The 22,633-nt window shown below is 37.2% G+C and overlaps 2 protein-coding genes across 12 annotated transcripts in view; both read right to left on the bottom strand.

Moving 5' to 3' along the window:
• LOC127418294 (probable E3 ubiquitin-protein ligase DTX2) overlaps positions 1 to 16,354 on the bottom strand; it is a 28,107-nt gene extending 11,753 nt beyond the window's left edge. Inside the window, exons 1-6 of one of the 5 annotated variants that reach the window (XM_051658822.1) lie at positions 16,294 to 16,354; positions 16,075 to 16,196; positions 15,608 to 15,962; positions 11,656 to 12,244; positions 9,219 to 9,277; positions 5,632 to 5,769 (exon numbers count right to left, since the gene is read on the bottom strand). In XM_051658822.1, coding sequence (XP_051514782.1) covers positions 5,632 to 5,769; positions 9,219 to 9,277; positions 11,656 to 12,244; positions 15,608 to 15,923 — 1,102 coding nt within the window. In that variant the 5' untranslated portion in view covers positions 15,924 to 15,962; positions 16,075 to 16,196; positions 16,294 to 16,354. Of the gene's footprint in view, positions 1 to 5,631; positions 5,770 to 9,218; positions 9,278 to 11,655; positions 12,245 to 15,607; positions 15,982 to 16,074; positions 16,197 to 16,269 lie in introns of all 5 variants that reach the window. The other 4 variants (XM_051658831.1, XM_051658850.1, XM_051658841.1 and 1 more) reach the window with 4 other exon arrangements.
• A 1,462-nt stretch (positions 16,355 to 17,816) lies between these two features.
• The window catches only part of LOC127425661 (general transcription factor II-I repeat domain-containing protein 1-like), a 36,408-nt gene continuing 31,591 nt past the window's right edge, over positions 17,817 to 22,633 (bottom strand). For 6 of the 7 annotated variants that reach the window (XM_051671911.1, XM_051671894.1, XM_051671885.1 and 3 more), the window contains exons 21-27: positions 22,580 to 22,608; positions 22,421 to 22,468; positions 21,689 to 21,766; positions 21,397 to 21,589; positions 21,225 to 21,262; positions 21,022 to 21,137; positions 17,817 to 18,852 (exon numbers count right to left, since the gene is read on the bottom strand). In XM_051671911.1, the coding sequence (XP_051527871.1) occupies positions 18,784 to 18,852; positions 21,022 to 21,137; positions 21,225 to 21,262; positions 21,397 to 21,589; positions 21,689 to 21,766; positions 22,421 to 22,468; positions 22,580 to 22,608 (571 nt within the window). In that variant the 3' untranslated portion in view covers positions 17,817 to 18,783. The remainder of the gene's footprint in view (positions 18,853 to 21,021; positions 21,138 to 21,224; positions 21,263 to 21,396; positions 21,590 to 21,688; positions 21,767 to 22,420; positions 22,469 to 22,579; positions 22,609 to 22,633) is intronic. The other variant, XM_051671904.1, reaches the window with a different exon arrangement.

Here is a 22,633-nt window from a genome sequence, read left to right on the forward strand (position 1 = left end):
AATAAAAAGTTATGAAAATGTATTCTGAAAGTATTCACTTTTTTAGCATTACAAAGACACTTACATATTTATTAGACAATATTTATCTTGCAAACTTAATTTGGTAAAATCTAATGTGCAATAATTAGTGCAGATTATTTACAGTACATGAGAGTGCTGTGAACAAACATCGGGAAAGCATGTGCTTACTATCTGGCAATTGCTATTTTTCAGTATGCTTTGGTTACTCTGGTTTCTAAAATGAATAAATAAACCATGAAAATGTGCTAGAAAGCAATTACACATGCTATTGCATCACCTTACCAGTGTATTCCAGGGATCAACAACAAATTACCCAATGCAATAATGCTGTCCTTGTCCACAGTTTGTTTTAATGAGTGTGTTTACATGCACAGCAATTATACTTAATAAGCTGACAACGTGTAATGTGATGTAAACACCTTAAATGTGTTTTTTCTGGACAAAGGTCATAAATAACAAAATTGCCAGTTGCCTCTGATTTTGCTTTGCATATAAATGCTTTTACAGTCAGCTTATTCTATGTGTGCATGAGTGTTTGTTTTGACGTCATGACTTCAAGGCAGTTGCATCGGCGGATTAAAAGGCATTCACACTGACATTGATTACGCCAAGCAACTGCCATCAAGATGAATGGAAATACTAACGGATTGCTTTCTCCAGGTATTGTAGACCTCATTGGCCAAGCCTCTGTGGTTTTTGGTAGTCACCATATTGCGCCACTGCTCATTTGCATAAAGTTGAGTTCTGCTCAGTTTTGCAGCATCATTGTCACTAATTTCAAGACATATCTCCAACTCTCTTTGAAAATGAATGACTTCATTTCATGGTAAAATTACAGTAACATTATTACATCAGTGAGAACCCCCCATTATTCATTTGCATGTGAACCCTTGATAAAAGAAATGCAGAGTGCCTAAAACCCCCTCAACCATGGTAAAATCACTGTAATCGATGCCTCGAGTGGCTTATTGATTTATAAAAGGGCGGCAACAACACTATGATAAAAGCCACCAATGTTCAATAAATAGTTCCATGTATTAATTATTCCACCAAGTCCTAGCCTAACTGTAGCGCACTCTAATGCAGAAAAGATGTTTGTATATCAAAGGTGTTTGCATATCATCTATTAAGAGTTGATAGATAATTTAGGGTTGTTTTATCTTTATAAAACAGGTTTTTATAATGCAATTTTCCTCAAAAACAAGATTTTTGAGAGTTATCATCATTGTGTTGTACATATAAACACACTCACTGTTCAGATCACAGATCCTGCTGTTAGTTTTTAGAGTTGTCAGCCAACAATGCAATAGCCAGTTCAATACTGAAAATGTGTTTAGGATGTTTTAGTAAGCTGAAATTAAAGCAGTAAACTAATATTGCTTGTGAGTGTCAGTCTGAACCTAATATCTGTCAACTCTAATACTGTAAAGTAGACGTTAAACTGAATGGCATGAACATCAAAACAGGTTATGTAAGGTTAGAGTGTAACAACAAACAGACGAGAGATCAATTGCTATTCCAAAAAATAAAATAAAAAGCCCAGCAGACATCTGTCTACAATGTCCCATAGGTGAGCGCAGGCAAGTGTCAAGCCGTATATCATCAATAGTGCATTTGTTATGGTGACCAGGAGGATGGAAGCAAGGCTTGATCGTGTTGGAACAAACATAATGGCTTAAGCAAGCAATAAAGAGCAACACATTAAAGCAAGGCTACTCAACTTTGGAAATCTCAGGGGCCGCAAAGCTGGATCCCTGTAGCCTTGAGGACCGCAATCTTAATTTTTTTTATAGTATATACAAAGCTCTGGAACAAATGAAGAGACCACTGCAAAATTATCAGTTTCTCTGGATTTACTATTTATAGGTATGTGTTTGAGTAACATGAACATTTATTTTTTTAATTCTATAAAGTACTGACAACATTTCTCCCAAATTCCAAATAAAAATATTGTCATTTAGAGCATTTATTTGCAGAAAATGACAACTGGTCGAACAAAATCAAAAATTATGCAGTGTTTTCAGACCTTGAATAATGCGAAGAAAACAAGTTCATATTAATTTTTAAACATCACAATACTAATGTTTTAACTTAGGAAGAGTTCAGAAATCAATATTTGGTGGAATAACCCTGATTTTCAATCACAGCTTTCATAAGTCTTGGCATGCTCTCTACCAGTCTTTCACATTGCTGTTGGATGACTTTATGCCACTCCTGGCGCAAAAATTCAAGCAGCCCTGCTTTGTTTGATGGCTTGTGGCCATCCATCTTCCTCTTGATCACATTCCAGAGGTTTACAATGGGGTTCAGGTCTGGAGATTGGGCTGGCCATGACAGGGTCTTGATCCGGTGGTCCTCCATCCACACCTTGATTGACCTGGCTGTGTGGCATGGAGCATTGTCCTGCTGGAAAAACCATTCCTCAGAGTTGTGGAACATTGTCAGAGCAGAAGGAAGCAAGTTTTCTTCCAGGATAACCTTGAACGTGGCTTGATTCATGCGTCCTTCACAAAGATGAATCTGCCCGATTCCATGATCCAGATCATCACCGATCCTCCACCTTGTCGTCTAATGGTTAGATGGAGACCTGGAGAGGCCTTCAAGCCACAGTGTCTCACACCCACTGTGAAATTTGGTGGATGACAGGTGATGATCTGGGGGTGCTTAGGCAAGGCTGGAATCCGGCAGATTCATCTTTTTGAAGGACACATGAATCAAGCCATGTACAAGATTATCCTGGAAGAAAACTTGCTTCCTTCTGCTCTGAGGATTGGTTTTTCCAGCAGGACAATACTCCATGCCACATAACCAGGTTAATCAAAGTGCGGATGGAGGACCACCGGATCAAGACCCTGTCTCCAGCCCAATCTCCAGACCTGAATCCCATTGAAAACCTCTGGAATGTGATCAAGAGGAAAATGGATGGCCACAAGCCATCAAACAAAGCTGAGCTGCTTGAATTTTTGCACCAGGAGTGGCATAAAGTCACCCAACAGCAATGTGAAAGACTGGTAGAGAGCATGCCAAGACGCATGAAAGCTGTGATTGAAAATCAGGGTTATTCCACCAAATATTGATTTCTGAACTCTTCCTAAGATAAAACATTAGAATTGTGTTGTTTAAAAATTATATGAACTTGTTTTCTTTGCATCGAGGTCTGAAAACACAGCATCTTTTTTTGTTATTTAAATAAATGCTCTAAATGACAATATTTTTATTTGGAATTTGGGAGAAATGTTGTCAGTACTTTATAGAATAAAACAAAAATGTAAATTTTACACAAACACATATCTATAAATAGTAAATCCAGAGAAACTAATTATTTTGCAGTGGTCTCTTAATTTTTTCCAGAGCTGTACATATATTAAAATTATATATATATATATATATATATATATATATATATATATATATATATATATATATATATATATATATATAATATAACACCATTATTGCAGGATAAACTATTATTGTTTTCTGTTTTTCAGTTATCATGACGAGCATATATTCAAATGGGTTTGACACAGATTCGCTCTGTGATGAGCAACTCTCAAGCATGCATGCATGTATGGGTGACAGACCGCTCGTTTGCACACATACTATGAACGCGCGCGCAAACTGAATGCCGCTCTCATATAACATCAGCTATCAGATATTCTTTGTTGTTTATTTAATTTGTTTCATCCTTTTGCAGTTTATTTCCGTCTAACTGAGCTGTGATTCAGTAATACAGAGAACTACCATAAATACTCTTGAAAATGGACACCTCACAACTCATGAACATTTTATAAGCTATTGATTAATACATGTTTGATCATGAAATCATAATGCAGCCAGCAAAAGTTGGCTCGCGGGCCGCGTGTTGAATAGCACTGCATTAAAGTCTTGGAAAAGCTGGAATAGCCATGTCACTTAAATCCTACTGGCTCTCAAAAGTTAAAACCTTTGGCAAAAGAATAAATTGGAAGTAGAATGCTAAGAAAAAACAACAAACTTTAAAGGAATAGTTTGACCATTTACTCACCCTTATGTCATTCCAAACCTGTATGTGGTTTCTGTTTTCTGGAGCACAAAAATGACTTATATTATTTTTTTCAGAAATTTGAATCGTTTTCTTTAAAGTTTAATTATATCTTGATATATATTGTTATTAACCAAAAAATATTGCGATATTAATTTTTGCTATTTTTTGCGATATTTTCCAAACAACAACAGTTCATTTTGTCCAAGTCTGTCAAGCTCTAAAAAGGGCGCAAGAGGCACCATAAGTACAGTCTACATGACCACTGCACTATATTCCAGGGCCCATATACACACAGATTTTTATCTTACCACTAGAAGTGTATATTATTATATTTCTTTATTTATAAACCAGCTTTTAAAAAGACTACAAGCATTAAAACAGCTATGGATAATAAAGAAAAACACCACCAAAGAAAAAACAAAAGGAAGGTTGTTGCATCTTGCTTAACTTATTTGAAAACATAATTAAAGGGAAATTTGGAGGTGGCATCACTGTTAAAGCAAAAAGCATTGAGGGTTCCCATGGGCATTTTGCCATCCGACCCCGAGTGTTTTGCAGGACACCATACCAGCACTTATACGACTATACTGTATACAGTATGTGCTGCCATGTGAACTTGCACAAAGATTGTCAGGCAGAAATTCTTCTGATTGGCTAAACAAACGATCTGACTGCAGCCTGTGAACATCTTTTTCTCCCGTTTACCAAACTTAGGGCTGTTACAGAGACAGGTGTGATATCATGGCGTAATTGGGTTGTTTCGGTTCAAGGGAGAGGTAACTTAAGTTTACAATAATGAAAACTGCCTTGTGATTTTTAAAAGGTCAATGCCTTTCTAATACATTGGCTCAGTTGCGACTTGGATTGATGACAGCAGACATACAGTACTTCTTATTGTTTGTGATTCACTCTTTATTTAGGAGTCCTAAACTTAGGAGTGACACACGTAGTAATGACTTTTAAGGGTTGCTCTTAAATTTCTGTGTAAGAAGCTACTTTAAGCCTAAAGATTTTTTGTGGATATGTGCCCAGGTCTTACGATAGCTTTGTGTGATAAACAGACCAAAATTGGAGTCATTATTTGCTGACAATATTAATCTCCAATGAGCTGTCAACTCAAAGAACCGAATCAGTCCAATCTGTGAACTGAATCGTTCTTCTGAGCCAGTTCTTGAGTTCAACTTACAGACTCAATGATCCAGTTGCAACAATCTGAGTTAACAGCTGACTGGAGAGGAAGATTATCAGTGAATAATAAAGACTTAAATTTAAGTCTATTCCTCATCCAAGCCTAGTGTATTGCTACAGATGACCTGAATGAGTTTTACAGACTAATTCTATGTAGTTTTTTGTCATTTTTGGAGCTTGACAGATGTCAATACATGAAAAAGAGATTATTTTGTATTCCACAAGAAAAAAATAATAGCATTTGTTTTAACAATGAAATGAGGTTGAGTAAATGATGACAGAATTTTTATTTTTGGGTTAACTATTCATTTAAATATAACAGACAGCAGCAACAATGCTTGCAGGACACCAGAGGGCATAGGTTTTGGTCAGCCTGGTTGGCGGTGCTTAACTACCTGTCCTGGACTGTCTCTTTGCCCTCTTAACGGAGCTGGACTGGGCTTTGGTGGGTCTGCTGGAGCCACGCTGGGAGAAGGGGGCGGTCATGAAGCGAACTCCCAGTCCTGCAGCTGACATCAAAATGGAAGCCATGCCTGGAACGGCCGGAGGCCATGTGGAGACATGCAGGAGGAGGAGGAGGGGAGGAGGAGGAGGAGGAGTGGAGGAAAGGAAGAGTGATGAGCCAAGAGTGGAAAGGCCAACCACAAGTGGGGCATGCTCTGATGAGGTCAAGAGAAGATTAGGTTCCTACTCACTTCTGCACCAGCTAGAGGAAATAATATCAAAACACATCCATCTATTGGATCTGACAATGACACCTGGTATTAACATCCGTCATGGGTGATCACAAGTGGACAATGCTAAAAGCAGGTGTAAATGGGCTCCAATGTGTCTTTGGGTGAGTCTCAATTTGCTCTAGGGCTGGATATTGCCAACTACCTCATGATACAATACACATTGTGATATGTCACAATTCAACACATCACAATGCCTTTCGATATCGCGATTGAGACCGTGGCAGTTTCTGCTTATTTAGATGAGCTGCTTCTTCATTAATTAAATAGTAGGAAATTATATGAATGCACAAATAATAATATCTATACAAGGATTGAAAGTATGACAAATTTACAAGATATCAATATATTAATGTATTGGCACAGCCCTTCACTCCTTAGATTAGCAGCAAGTTCACTGCCCAGGTCGTCAGACATTTCTTGTCATCTCATTATCCCAGTGTACTAAAACGTTTGCTCAAATTCCCTAAATGCACCGTATTAACCAGTGAGCATCAGTTGATCACTATATTCACTTACCAGAAATGGTGTCACATGTTCTTCTCAATTGATCACAAATGAAACATGAACGCATAACGGCACTGTACTTTCGGACAACTATACAATAATAAGCATAACACAGAAGGATATCAGTCATGGTGTATTTAATATTATAAATATTATAAAGCAATGTTTTTATAAATACCACCTACAATACTACAAAAATGCCAGCTACAACCTGAGACATCAGTGTCCCAATGTGGAGTGGATCAAGGCCCTTGTAAGTGCCCGAAATAATGTTCACAACATAGTAATTCATCGCATACGGAACTAGGAAATGGAATAAGACAGCCTTGAAAATACATTGGGTCTGTTTCCAAACCTAGTGCGCTGCCTCGCTGCCTTCTATGGCAACATCCTAACAGAAATAGGCTGCAACTCCGCACAATACAAATAGTACGGTGGCCGAGGGATGCAAAACACAACCAAATTAGCAAAGCAACCAAAAAAATAAAAAAAAATAATAAATAAATAAAATAAAAAAAATCAACAAATTTATCTGAAAATAATTAGTTTTTTAAAAAGCGGTAGTCTACTTATTTGTCCTTAAGTGCTCTGTCCAATACCTGGTTGGGTTTCTACCACAACTCAATACACATAACTTCATCAACATTTGCTTGAATTCGTACCTGGCAATAATGCGAAAATGATGTCACAGTACCTGCAGCTATTCTTGCGTCCCAGCAGCTCTTATAAAGTGTCCTGCTCCCTGAAAATGGTCTGTATGCAGGCTGTAGCCTACGCTTGGATGGCAAAGCGTCAGGGAAAATGCTCGGTTTCCTGGTCAATGCTTGTAGTGACTTACAGTAGGACGAGTAGCTCTGTGCATCTTCAAAGCAGCCTCATGACCTCTCATGCATCTAGTCAGACTGCCACACGACTTAAAATACAGTGCTTAAAGAATATTTTTTGTTAATTTCGCTGTGCTGTGACTTTATGTTGTGGCGTATTTTTGTCATGTTGTGGCTTATTTCCGCTGTGTTTTCAGAAGGGATGTCCCGATACCATTTTTTTGAGAACGAGTACAAGTATTAATACTTCCTTCTTGGTACTAGCCGAAACAGAGTCCGATACCTGTTTTTTGTTAAATCTTTGTCAAATAAACTGCTGCATAACAGAGCATCACAAATGTGAGATATTGCTTAAATATACGTCAGTTAGTTCCAGTCCTCGAATCTGATTGGACAAGAGACATTCCATGAGTACTGAAGGTCTCACACCATCAGCACTCAGACGCTTCACTATGTATCACTCCGCTTGTGTTTGTGCCGTTCTAAACTAAAGTGTAAGAGCAGTGCAGATGTGTTAAGAGCTATCGGTCTCTTTCCATTTAATTTTGTGACATTACATATTTTAGCCAGCAGGTGGAGGCAAAAGACCATTTTTGTGTGTAATATGAGCCAGTTGGTGACGTGAAGTGAGTCAGCGTCAGTCAGTGTTTTCATTCAACAGCACTCCGTGATTGCTCGGAGTACTACTACATTACTAAAGCCAGGAAATAGCTTTAAACGGCTTCAGCATTAAGGCTCATCACAGCTGAGAGACACAGCAGACTGAATAATTACACAAACTCAAGGCGCTTACCTCTTATCGGAGTTTCCACATTGGAGAGAAAATTCTGTTCAAAATGGCGGAGGAGATTGCGGTTTCTATAGTGAATGACTCTTGCGCACCAGCTACCATGAAATAGGGAGGAATACCCCCGCTTGGACGGCTATTTTTCCACTGAGAAAATAGGATGAATTTCACCAAAATGACATTGTCTTCAGAAAGCTGACTAACACACTACAGCATCATCAACCGGTGATTGCCCATACTCCGTATCTCTCTCTCTCTCTCTCTCTCACACATACACACACACACACACATCCCTGTTTCTCCAATAACATGTTAGAAACAGTCCAAGCCATGATACTAGTAGTTCTAAAGTGGTGTTTTTGAAAGGCTTGGACACATCATTTAGTTTGAACAAGCAATGGCAGATTCTGATCCGTGGCATAAGAATGTAGTTCCATGCACAAATGCATTTTTATGACCATACTCAGTTTTTCCTAATTTTTAAAAATGTACTTGTTCATTGAACTGTTGTGTATAAGCAATATCACATTTGCAATCGTGCTATATGTCCCTAAATCAGCACTGTATTATATCCACAGACCAATAACTTGACACTTTTTGAGCTCATTTAGGACACAAAAACTCACAAAATGATGACTCAGTCAAACTGATTTGTGACAAGCAACCAAAAAAAAAAAACATTAAGGTGAAACGAGTATACCACACGTCAAATTCTGTGGCATTAATACACTTTTCTGAGAAATAGCACACCAAAAATGAAAATCCTGTCATCATTTACTCACCATCATGTAGTTCCAAGTCCGTATGACTTTCTATCTTCCGTCGAACACAAAAGGAGATGTTAGGCAGTATGTTCATCCCATTAACCATTCACTTCCATTGTATGGAAAAGAGAATAGCATCAACATACCATGGCAGAAAGAAAGTCATACGCATTAGGAATGACATCAGGGTGAGTAAATAACAACAGAAATTTCATTTTTTTGGTGTGGTTCATACTGACACTCCCAAGAAACAGTTCAGCTGCTACTGCAGCATCAACACCTTTATGGAATAAAAAGGAATCAATATATCACTTTAAGGAAGACCCTTTTTGTCTTGTGTTAAGGCGTGACGGGTGAGTGCTGTACCTGCAAGTGCCACACTCACGCTACTGGATCCGTTAAGTTGTAAAGGGATGGTTGGAACACTGTGAAGACAGAAACATGGACAATTTAATGCATACAAACTCTGCGTTGAGAACAACAGCACTTGACTCTGACCTTCACTGCCATTATGGGAGTTATTTTCATGTGGGGAACTTATTTGTGTCATGTTCTTTCTCTTATACAGGAGACAAAGTGAAGATGATAGGTTAAGATTGTTGTAGATGACCTACTAAAGATAAAATGAAAGCAAGGTACTTTCCTGAAGGAAATTCCCAGCCTTTTTTAATGCAGTCATGGTGATATGCTAACAGAGATTATCATATCTTGGAACTTTGAACACCACAATTTAAAGGTGCACTCAGTATTGTATCCCTTTCTGGTTCTAAAAAAAGAAATGAGAAGTACTATACTAAACGTTTTACATATATGCATTAGGCAGCTGATTTTATACAAAGCTACTTAAGGTCAGAATATGTATGCGTGTACCATGAGAATACAATATATTAATGATTTTCTGTCCAGTTTTTATTGTAAACTTTCCTGTTGAAATAAAGGTGTCAATAATAAAAGTGTTTCTTTCATTGCAGCACTAAAAACAGCACTTGGTTTTCAGTTTCACTACCGAGACGGTATGACCTGAATTGTGGTTTCAGGTTTTAGCCAAGAATGTTTGTTTCAGAGCAATTGAACCACTCATCTTAACTAGAAAGTATAACTCTGAAGTGACCCATCTCACAATCTTTGTTAAGGATACATATGCATGTTGACTGTTTATATGTGGTGGAGACAGTTCTAAAAAAACAGGCATTTCCTTGTTCTCCTTTATCGGAGGAGAACAATACAATCCCTTCATCGGAGTCTTCCCTTTCCAATCAACACAATAAGTGCAGACCTGCTCTCATTTATGTTTCCCAAATCAGGCCTTTACTCCTTTTCTCCATGTAGAGGGGAGAATATGATACTATTACACAGTGACAGCCAATTATAGCATTGGGACCAAAAGGGAGGATGATTCTTCTTGCTCTTGAGCTGAAATCAGTCCAGACTGAGAGGAAATGATGTTGCCATAGTGGTCTTCCTGTTTGTGAAATCACTGTACTTTTCCATTATTTTAGTGTCATGGCTGTCATCCTGTGTCTTTGCTTTGCTGGTTGAATCTTTACATCAAAAGTTTTTGAAGATCATGAAAAACAAAAAAATGGCCAAACTTAGTGTACACACAGCACGCAGAATGACTAAGCCTACTACAACTTACCCCAGAGGAAGGACTCAATGAGAGGAGGGAGAAATGCTCAGTAGCTGATGTTAAAAAAAAAAACTTTGGACCTTTACTGTCATTTGAAACTCTGCGGGTCAAACATCTTGTTTCCTTATCATGACAAAAAGATAGTCGTGTATTTTTAAACAGCTCTCTGTGGAAGGACTTCCATGCTTGTGTAAGTCCTTGAAAATATGGCAAGTCTCTTGCCCTTTACAAAGTACTGTGGCAGTATTGTGGCACAGGGATGGAATCAGACTGTAATACCACGGTATTTTGATATATACGATGGTACTGAAGGATTACCATATTAATATACTATAGTATTTCCATCAGGGCTGGCCAATAGGATGATGTAATCGGATATCGACGATAACTGACAAATATCCCGATGCCGATAGCAACACATATTGACAGACGATGATCAAAAATATTGGGAAATGATAAAACCATGGAGCTGGGAAGTTGCCAAATATATTAAATAGTAGCCCAGGGTATGAAATTAGCACCCGCCACCCGCCAAATGCGGGACGCTGTGGCGGGCGACCTGTAAGACACGTGGCAAGAAAAGCTGTTAGACACAAAGACACGTGCTCGAAGACACTAATTTTATTTTATTTTGAAAAACAGACGAAAGAAAAGCCATCGATGCCCATTTCTGATTCGCTATTTGTTCAGAGGTTCAATGGTGTCTTGGGGAACATGCGCATGTAAAGAGGGTTATTACTTTCTTTTCTGTTTCAGTCGTCTGAAAACAGTTTGCAAGAATCAAGAGTAATGACAAAAGGAGATACTTTGCCAAATTCATAGCTGCTCTTTTCCATACAATGAAAGTGAATGGGGCCAGATGCTGTCGATCTCTAAAAATGACAAATAAAGACTTGACAGAAGGAGCTTGACAGCATCCGTCCCAATTCACTTTCATTGTATGGAAAAGAGCAGCTAGGAAATTACATGACAGTGAGTAAATTATAGATTTTCTTTATTTTTTTTGATTAACTATCCTTTTAAGATCTATTAACATTATATGTGGCATGCTGTTAATTATTACATGTGTAGAATATGGCTTATACTGTATATAACAGCATAGTCTGGTCTATTCCAATAATATGAAAGAAATAGAAATGCTCTGCTATTGCTCTACCACTGAATGAGTCTCACCTGAAACCGTTGGCATGGTGACCAAAAGTCTGTGGTGGTCCTGGAGGATGAGTCATGGAGGTGGAGGAGCCCCAGGGGCCATTCCATAGTAGGTTTCCCATTGAGAGTGGTCTTCTGGGGTAGGGCGTGTAGACTGAAGATGGGCTAGTTCCAGGAGGTCTTCCATGTTGGGTCTGGAGGTTGGGTGGGTTGGTCTGTCCCGCAGAGAAGGAATGCCGCAATCGACTCGGCATGGGTCCAGCAGTGCTGCTGTTGCTCATGCACTGCTGACAGGTACAGGATGGGCCCGAATGAATAACTGACCCAGAAGTGAGGGGATATGGTGTGCTGCCCTGCCGCCTAACGCGCCGTCTGTAACTGGAGGACTTGTTGACCTGCTCAAGAGCTGTGAGGTCCACAATATAGTTGTAACCATGTGAGCTCAGGTCAGCTGTGGCCTGCCCTGCTTTGTAGCTGTGCTCCAGCAAAATGGAAGTTCGTATTTCATACGGTGTCCAACTTCCTTCATCATTGGCCCATTCCCAAAGAACACCACTACCCAGGGCGGACGTCTGCGGGAATAGGCTTTGACGCACAGAGCGTATCTTTCCTACGAGGGGTTAAAAACAAATACAAAGTCGGATTTCACATTTTTCAAAAAGAATTGTTTTCTAATTCAACCTAGATATACTGTTCAAACACACACACACACACACAGAATATTAGACAAAAGTATAATTTAAGCATCATTTGTTTGTAGATGCCACTTTGATATTTTTGGGCCACTGTATGTCATTGTTATCATTCTAAAACACACTTACACTTTTCTCTCATCAAAACAAATGTCTTCTCAGGTTAAATGTGTTAAAGAGTTAGATTTCATCCACAAAATTTGCTGTGCATCCTGTTGGAATCTGATAGCTTATTTCCTGATATTTTGCCATCTATTTCCTGTTCTTCCACAGAGACCACATGTGTCGAAAGTCATTCAAACATTCCCCCAAAACAAGCCTAATCTCTAGCTAACAGACCAAACACACACACACACATATATATATATATATATATATATATATATATATATATATATATATATATATATACACACATACATACATACATATACTTACACTGATCAGCCACAACATTAAAACCACATGCCTAATATTGTGTAGTTCCCCCTCATGCTGCCAAAACTGCACCAACCCACATCTCATAACAGCATTTTGAGATTATATCTTTCTCACCGCAATTGTACAGAGCGGTTATCTGAGTTACCGTAGACTTTGTCAGTTCGAACCAGTCTGGCCGTTCTCTGTTGACCTCTCTCATCAACAAGGCGTTTCCGTCTACAGAACTGCCGCTCACTGGATGTTTTTTGTTTTTGGCACCATTCTGAGTAAACTCTAGAGACTGTTGTGTGTGAAAATCCCAGGAGATCATCAGTTATAGAAATACTCAATCCAGCCCCTCTGGCACCAACAATCATGCCACGGTTGAAATCACTGATATTTTTCCCCATTCCGATGGTTGATGTGAACATTAACTGAAGCTCCTGACCTGTATCTGCATGATTTTATGCACTGCACTGCTGCCACACGATTGGCTGATTAGATAATCGCATGGATGATTGTTGGTGCCAGACGGCCTGGTTTGACTATTTCTGTAACTGCTGATCTCCTGGGATTTTCACACACAACAGTCTCTAGAACTTACTCCGAATGGTGCCAAAAACAAAAAACTTCCAGTGAGTGGCAGTTCTGTGGATGGAAACGCCTTGTTGATGAGAGGGTTACAGAGAACGGCCAGACTGGTTTGAACTGACAAAGTCTATGGTAACTCAGATAACCACTCTGTACAATTGTGGTGAGAAGAATAGCATCTCAGAATGCTGTTCTGAGATGCGGGTTGGTGCTGTTTTGGCGGCACGAGGGGGAGCTACACAATATTAGGCCGGTGGTTTTAATGTTGTGGTTGCTCGGTGTACAGCCATGGTGCCATACTGCATGGATTTACCCAGTGCGTTTGATGACCCAGCCTTTAAAAGCCCCTGTTATCAAAGATATAAAATAACCATCATATTCATAAATTTAGGGCAACTGAATAACTCAGAATTCATACTAGGCCTTTTTCATGTTGTAAATTAGGGGCATTTCCCTCTTGTTACTAGGAATACATTTTTAAAAGTGTATCATCTGAACACTCCCAATGAAAAATACTTTGGCAGTGTGATGGTACAGTGAGGGTATCAGATCGCAATACCACGGTACTTTGATACATTACATGGTACTGAATGATTACAATAGTAATGAACCATGGTATTTGGGTCAATGAAAAATATGGATGTCCAGGATTTAGAAAAGAAAAAAATCTAGTTTTTATTTTTCTAGTTTTAATTATGTGCCAAGTTGTTGTTGTGTTCGTTTCATTTATTTTTGAAAAGTAATACCATTTATGCCATTTTTTTTTTTTTACTTAAATCATTTTCAACAAAAATGGATTTAATGGCTTTACAAATTACAATTATAATTTACAATTTTTAACTAATTAATCGGGCAGTTTTCTGTGATTAATCGCGGTACATGGTACATTAAAATATAATCAGAAATATATTTACTTAATACTTTGTCTCATAGAACTTGCAGAGACTTGGTTAGTCATGATTTAATTATTTTAATCTAAACATGATAAAATGTTCAGTTTTTAAAAGAGTTCAGTTAGATGCATTTTAATATTTGAAACAAATATATGTTTACATGCCATCAAATCAGTGGACATGCTGTAATTAAAAGTTGGGCAAAATCTTCTGTCACTTTCCAGTGGACTTTTTTGAGAATAGGATCAAATGGGCAGATTCAGTTCATATCAAGCTTTATTGGCAAGAGAAACTTAAGTGTACATTGCCAATCCATTATTTGACACGATACATACAGAAATAAAACAAACTGAATGCTGAAGTTTAATTTGCAGAGGTTCAAAAACTATACATTTTGCCATTCAGTCTCTATCGCGCACACAATGTCTCTCTCTTGTACGGTTTCGCTTTTGACACGGGTTCAGCTGACAGTGTGACCGTTTTCCTGCAATGTGAAGCGATACATCAGCTTGCTCGTATCTCTCCCACACCTGGCTCACCACTTGTGGATGAAGTCTCAATTCTACATAAAGTAAATCCGCTCCCGTGTTTATTAAGCCTGGGAAATGCATCGCACGTAATAAAGTACACTGCTTCACAGAATCAGTTTCTGTGCAGTGAAGTCGAGTCGCGCATGTACCTTCTTAAAATGTATATATGCCAATTTTAGCCACAGGAAGTGGGGAAAAACATTAGTGACGTTTCAGGAAGTAAAAAAACAGATACTGCATTACTTGCGTTAAATTCTTTAACATGTTAAACAGTCAACTATTCACCGCAGAAATTACTGTGTTAAATTTCCCAGCCTTATTACAAATATAATTAATTTTTAAAGCACAAATATCATAGGCTACTGTTTTCTTGGGGTTATACCATTTGACAACATGAACAAACCATGTCTACAAACTTCAATGTACTTACTTACATATTGGTGTTTTTCATTCTTCCATTGAACCAAAAAATGGTTTGAAGCAAAACCAACAAAAACTTTCTGAAATATCCATTCCCAAAGACATATCATTAAATGAATCCTTGGTTTGCACTAAAAAAACAAAAAAACATGGCCTTTAGGATGCATCCAAACCATGGCAATACCACATTTCTGGATATGCATCATGGTGGTAGCACCAGTAAAGTCTTTCAAGTTCCTTGGAGTACCTTGTATGTGAATACAGCAGTCATTCAGTACCATGATATATTAATGTGCCTTGTATTTAAGATACCACCCCTGTAACATGGTACCATGGACTCAGGCATACTGTAATTCTGCAGACTCTTTATCGGTTTTCTCATCATCTCAGCTCAGGTATGATGAGACGAGTCTGCAATCACACTCACCAGTGTCCTGTCTGAACTGTTTGAGGTTGGGGATGTCAATGATGTATGCAGCCAGGCTGGGGTCAGCCTGTCCCAGTGAGATGCTGCTGGATGTAGATGCTCCTCTCTGATGCTGGAGACACTGCTCGATGTAGCCGCTCACCTGTCCAGTGTAGGGCCTCCAGTAGCCCAGATCGTCCTGCCATTCCCAAACCACCACCATCGGCTGAGCCTGTCCTGGCACTCCAGTGGAGGAAGATGAGGATGAGGAGGCTGCGAAAGATGGTATATTTCTAGATCCACTCCCTCCAGAGGCAAAACTAGAGCCTGTTGCCATTTTATCCAAGAGAAAAGATCTCCACTGCCAGAAAACGACCTAAAAAATACACCAGGCACTGGAGTAAAACACAGCGCGTCAGTTTCACCCGATTTACAGCCAACTAACCAGATTTAACCTGTAAGAAATCGACCAAAGTCGCCAAAACAACCTCTTATTCAGCAGGACACAGTTATTCAGCCGCAGACGCGAGTGTAAACACACTGACGCCGCATCACCTCGGAGTCGCAGCTCGCGTTTCTCCTCGCCATTCAATGGGTTACTGTTGGATTACTAGACAGATAAATCAATATCATATCATTAAACAATGGTTGTATTATAAAAAAGAAGATAAATAAAAACATACTGCTGTTGTTGTTTTGATACGCACTCGCTATGGGTCCTTCCTCTCCTGCAGTGTCGGTGTTTGTGTCGCTGGTGGTGGATTGATTCCCACAGATACACAAACCGTGAAGCCAGACACGAAGAGCTCTCTCTGTTTCTTTCATTACATATTTATTATTATTATTATTATTATTATTATTATTATTTTATAGGGTTAAAGAAAACTAAGTAGTAAACTGAATTTAAATTTGGGTCATATTTTTATTAGGTCACGATCAAATAATGCAGGTATTTTAAAGGCAAGGCTTAAAACAAGTGTTTTATGAAAGGTAATGTCTGTAATTTTGTCATTTTTAGGTAGTAACGGAAGTTGATTTATTGCTAGCGATTACTGTGGTGTGTTTTAAATCCAGTCTGTGGGTTAAATCTTAAAATTAGGCTCTGTTATGCCAATGCCAACTCGCACAGGACATTTATTTTGAAATGGCCAAAATATACTTGATATATGAGAAAGAAAATAAAAGTCCCCCTCCACCGCTTGCCAAAGGGCCAAGATAAGAATATGTCGCGTTGTGTTTAGCTGTAAATGTTTTTGTGTGGTAAGTTAGTAATTCTGAGGACTATCACGAAAGTATTTTTATTCTGTGCATATATGTTTGTATAAACCTGATGCATGAATCCTATCTTCACAAAGTGATATCATACAGTGTATTGCACTGCATTTAATTATAGTATTGAATCTTAATATGAAGTATTGCAGACACATGAAAATATCAGGAGAGAAATCAATTAAAACTCTCAAATTCAAGCATATTAAAGGGATAGTTCACCCAAAAATTAAAATTCTCTCACCATTTACTAACCCTCATGTCATCTCAGATGTGTTTGACTTTCTTCTGCTGAACACAAATGAAGATTTTAAGAAGAATATTTCAGCTCTGTAGGTTTCTCACTTACACTTATCATATCACTTCTGAAGACATGGATTTAACCACTGGAGTCGTATGGATCATATTTATGGTGTCTTTATGTGATTTTGAAGCTTCAAAATTTTGGTAACCATTCACTTGCATTGTGAATGCAAATTTTGCAGCGCTGTAATATTCTTCTAAAAATCTTGTGTTCAGCAGTAGAAAGTAAGTCATGCACATCTTGGATGACATGAGGGTGAGTAAATGATGAGAGAATTTTCATTCTTGGGTGAACTATCCCTTTAATGGTTTCCCTGCCAATATGTTTTATTGCTTGGGCTGTTGTCCCTTCACAACATTATTATTCCAGCAGATGTCGCTAATTATGGTCTCATGTTTATTACACATTCTACACTGAGTATCTTTGATTACACAAGTGCATATTAATTGGTAACATCCAAAAAAAAAAAAAAAATATATATATATATATATATATATATATATATATATATATATATATATATATATATATATATTATATATACAGTATATATATTTCTGAATAATTTAAATATTATGAAATAAGGCTAAAAAGACACATGTAGAAAGGCTTTCATTACATTACATCAAAGCAATAAAGCACAATCAAACAATTAAATCAATAAATGCAAGGCAACACATTTTATTTGAAAGGCCAGAATGGCATTAAGGTACAGCATATAAATACTGGTGATTCCAGAGACAGTCATTACACAATAACATTATAGCATTCTTTCCTTTACAAACAATACATTCAAGATGTTTTCCCTGTGAAATATCTCACTTTATGCATTTATGTTTAATGAACGTAAGAGTAAGTTACAAAGCTAAAATAATACAAAAATGTCTCTCGATTGGATATAAGGTAGTGCTATCATGTTAGGACACTCCAACTTGAGATACTCAAACCTGAAGCTCAAGTTTCTCTCTGAATGCATACAGTAGCTAGTTGTGTTGAGCGTCATTAGTCATGTCATTCAGTATTTTATGCTGCATACTGAATGTGGTAGTTTACATTTCCTGCATATACAAGTTTTTATTATTTAAATAAATAAATAAATAACAATACAAACATTTGCAAGGCGTGAGACCCAGTTTACTATAAGAGTCGTATACAGTATGCACGTACGAGCTCTCGGCACCAAACAAGGCTGTGAACTTCAAGAGCGATCGGTCGTTTATGGGACAAGTCAAATCCCTAATCACATTCCTACTGCTCTTTATGAGATGGTTATTTAACCACGATTGTGTCCAGGACTTTCTAGGAGAAATCCTGGTGGCAAAGCAATATAGTTTATCTGATATGCAAATGATGGCCACTCCAAACAACCTCTTTAAGTTATAAAGCACAGGCAAAATGTCTGATTTGCTGCTGGGTTTTTCCCCCTCATTGCACTTCATTTGGAAACAACTGCATCATACAGTACACACTCTTTAAGATCTGCCAGCACACAAACGTGTCTCCTATGTGGGTTGCAGGATCAGCCACAACACTGGAGATAGCTGAATTTAGCATTCAGTAATGTCAGGTTTAAAAAAAGGTCCCTTAAATGTTGCAAGTCCTCAAAATGGCATCAGACAGTTCACTAGTATTTGACTTTGCCAGGTACTTGAACATTCACTCCGCTATAGTCCACCATGTACATGGGCCATTGCTAAAAAAAAAAAAAGAGAGAAAAAGAGACAGAGATTGTGAGCTATTTTAATACTATATCTAAATTAGCATGATCATTTCACTTCCATCAAAATGTAATTAATTGCCCCACCTCTGAAACGAATTTGCTTTTCAAGTGACGAATGACAAGCTACTGGATAATGTTAAATACATTGCCAGCAAATTTGCATTCAGGTCTGACTCTATCCTGGTATGGTATCCCATACATTTTCAATAGATAACACCAAGTCCTGCCCTACACTTCTTTCTCATTAAATATCCCATTTCAATTCTAAAATAAGTACAATGTTTTCGAATGCCATTTAATGTTGACTATAATGAAAGTATTTTAATGACAAATGTCTCTGAGAAAGAAAAAGCCTGCTGAATTGCACTAAAAATAAAATAAACACATTGCATTAAAGGTGCTGTAAGTGATTTTAGCCACTCTACTCACACAAGAATGAGCCGTAGAATTAGCCACGGCCCCTCTTTCCAAAACCCCGCACTCCAAAGATAACCAATGAGCTTTATTGAGACCGACATCATGCAGAAACAGTTGTTAAAAACAACAGCAGCAAAATAGCGCCCTCAACTGACAACTGTTATGAGTAACATGGCTTAAAAATGGAATTAGGCCTCAATTCGCTGAAATTACAATACGATGAGCACATGCAAAATGATTGACAGGTTAAAAGCATCAGAGAACCCTTAGGACACATTTTTTTTTGCTGTTTACAGAGTCAAGTGCTGTCACAGAGACAGGTGAGATTTCTCAGGACACTTATTTGATTAATATCTTTCAGGGAGTAGGAACATTTTTTGCATACTTTTCCATGAAAAAAATCGTTTACAGCACCTTTAACGGTGCTTGCATTTTTAAGCTATGAATATTTCAACTGAAAAAACTTTAAAAAAAATTCAATAATAAATATTTACCTTCGAAAGTTCAGTTCCAAAATGTTCAGAAATATTCGGTCCATTATATTTCACTTTGCATATTCACATCTTAAATTTCAGTGGTTAAAATTTGGTTGAAAATTCAACAGTAAACAGTTCCAACCTAATTTTAACCACTGATATTTTAGAGACAAAATATAATGGACCGAATATTACCTGTAGAATAATGATGATGATGTAAAAAAAAAAAAAAAAAGAATATTTTGGAACTAAACTTTGGAAGGTGAATATTTATTATTACATTTTTAATAGGGCTGTCAATCGATTACAGTTTTTTATCGAATTAATTACATGGTATGTCGATTAATTAATCAAATTAAATCGCAATTAACTGAATACATAAATATTTGATTAGAAAGCCCCTCAAATAAGAATTATTTAATAGATAATTACTAAATAATTATATTTAAACTATAAATTATATATATATATATATATATATATATATATATATATATATATATATATATATATATATATATATATATATTATAAAAAATAATAATACAGATAATTAAAATGCATTTCATTATTTTGGCACACAACTAAAGTATTAAAAAAGACGATACAAAAATTGGCTTCAGAATGCAATATATTGTTTATTTCCATATTACTGAACATAAGCCAATCATTGGTTTAAAATCCACAGCAATCCATTTTGCAACTGAATTTGTCAATCAGTCCGAGATTTATTATAAGGGCTTGTCTAAGGATGCCTCAATGTACACCTGTGTTGTCTGCTCTCAGTAAGTGTGGTTTGTTTTCTGTCTGTCTGAGCTGAATGTTGCCTTTGCAGCGAGTTTTGCTTACTGCCCCCTGAAGAAAACAGGTGGTACTTCAATCTTGAATTGCTTGAATCTACGGTACGGGGACACGATTAATTGCGTTCATTTTTTTAACACATAATTTTTTGTATAATTAATCACACCAATTTAACGTGTTAAATCGACAGCCCCAATTTTTAATTATGAACTTTTGTGTGAAATTATTTCAATTGAAATATTCATAGCTTAAATATACCACCATACGAAATTTAATCCCACAAAAATGCAAACACTGTTAATGCAATGCATTTATCTTTCAATTACTGCAATTCAGCATGCTTTTTGTTTCAAAGCCATTTGTCATTAATATACTTCCATAGAATTTAAGAGTTAAAAAAACAAAACGTTGAATTAGAAATCCACCCTTATGTAATTCGTTGGCATACCATGACAGGTATTTGATTGGTTGATAGTGCTGAGTCTGCTCCAGTGGGCACAGACGCTCGACTGTTGTCAAGTACTCGTTTACGTTTCCGGCGATTGGTGGACGCTTCTTTACCCTCTGTGAAAGAACAAAGAAAATCATAATGAATGATTTCCTTTCGAAACTGAAATAAGCACAATTTACAAACAAAGAAATGGCTCTTACCTGTATTACAAGATCGACTATACAATTCTGTAAAAGGCCTAAACAAATGGAACAAGACCAATGAGATACTTTAAATTAAACACAATTTGGACATGTATACTACAAGAGGGTCTTTGCTCAGAGCTTGAGTTGCTCGTCCACTTAATCTTTAGATCCATATCTGAGCACTCACTGTAGTGGGGTTTTTATATTGAAGATGATTTCATCTTGGACCTGCAGGATTTTTTCCAAACGAACTATGTCATAAGTATTAGGATTCCTGAAGGGGATGTCATCGGGAAGTCCAGACACTTCCAATGAGCCTGGATTGGCACGGATTAACTTGTACGGAACAATGACTGAGCGGTCCAGACCCAGGGCTTCACCTATACACAAGAAATTTGCAAATAAAGTTAATAAAACTGTAAACTGTTAATAAAACTTTGCATAGAGGGATATATTTAAAAAGTATACTACTAACTTACCATATTTCTTATTATAGAGTTCTTTAACTTGTTCCCTTAATATCACTTTCTCTCCCATTCGGTTGACCTCGTCTTCTTCTGTAGAACAGTGAGAGGTTATTTGCCAAGTTTACTTACAGAGTCTAAATTAAAGCAATCTTTTTGCTAGATTTTAAACAAACGTCATTGCTTAAAGTAATATTCCGGGCTCAGTCGACAGCATTTGTGTCATAATGATGATTACCACAAAAAATTATTTTCGACTCGTCCCTCCTTTTCTTTAAAAAAAGCAAAAATCAAATTTACAGTGAGGCACTTACAATGGAAGTGAATGGGGCCAATTTTTGGAGCATTTAAAGGCAGAAATGTCAAGTTTATAATTTTAAAAAAGCACTTGCATTAATTCTTCTATTAAAACTCATGTATTATTGAGCTGTAAAGTTGTTTAAATCGTCGTTTTTACAGTAATTTTAGGGTTTTGGGGATTGTTGGCATTACATCGTCATGACAACGAAGTTGTAAAATTGGCTGTAACTTTAAACAGAAAAGGTTAGCAAGCGATTTTATTACACTAAAGTCATGTTAACACGCATATTGTTTACATCTTGTGGCTATACTTTTTTAACATTTACGGATTGGCCCCATTCACTTCCATTGTAAGTGCCTCAGTGACCCCAGTTTGAAAACTCCTGATGTAATGTAATAAGTTACTACAACACCTCATCGATGCAGTAAATGATGCCTCATTCTTACCACTTATCGGGGTGTAACCTTTCTTCATTATGGTTATTCTTCGTGGTGCTAGAAAATGGAAAAAATTTAAATTTGAATAAACAACTTATTTCCATGAGAAATTCACTCAAAATATAGACAGTTGAAAGCAAGAGATGCTGTGAGATATTAAATGCATACCTGGCTTGGGAATAAGCCCTTGGAAAGGCCTGAAAAGACAGAAAAGACTAAGTT

The sequence above is a fragment of the Myxocyprinus asiaticus genome, chromosome 3 (assembly GCF_019703515.2).
Source record: "Myxocyprinus asiaticus isolate MX2 ecotype Aquarium Trade chromosome 3, UBuf_Myxa_2, whole genome shotgun sequence".
Taxonomy (NCBI): domain Eukaryota; kingdom Metazoa; phylum Chordata; class Actinopteri; order Cypriniformes; family Catostomidae; genus Myxocyprinus; species Myxocyprinus asiaticus.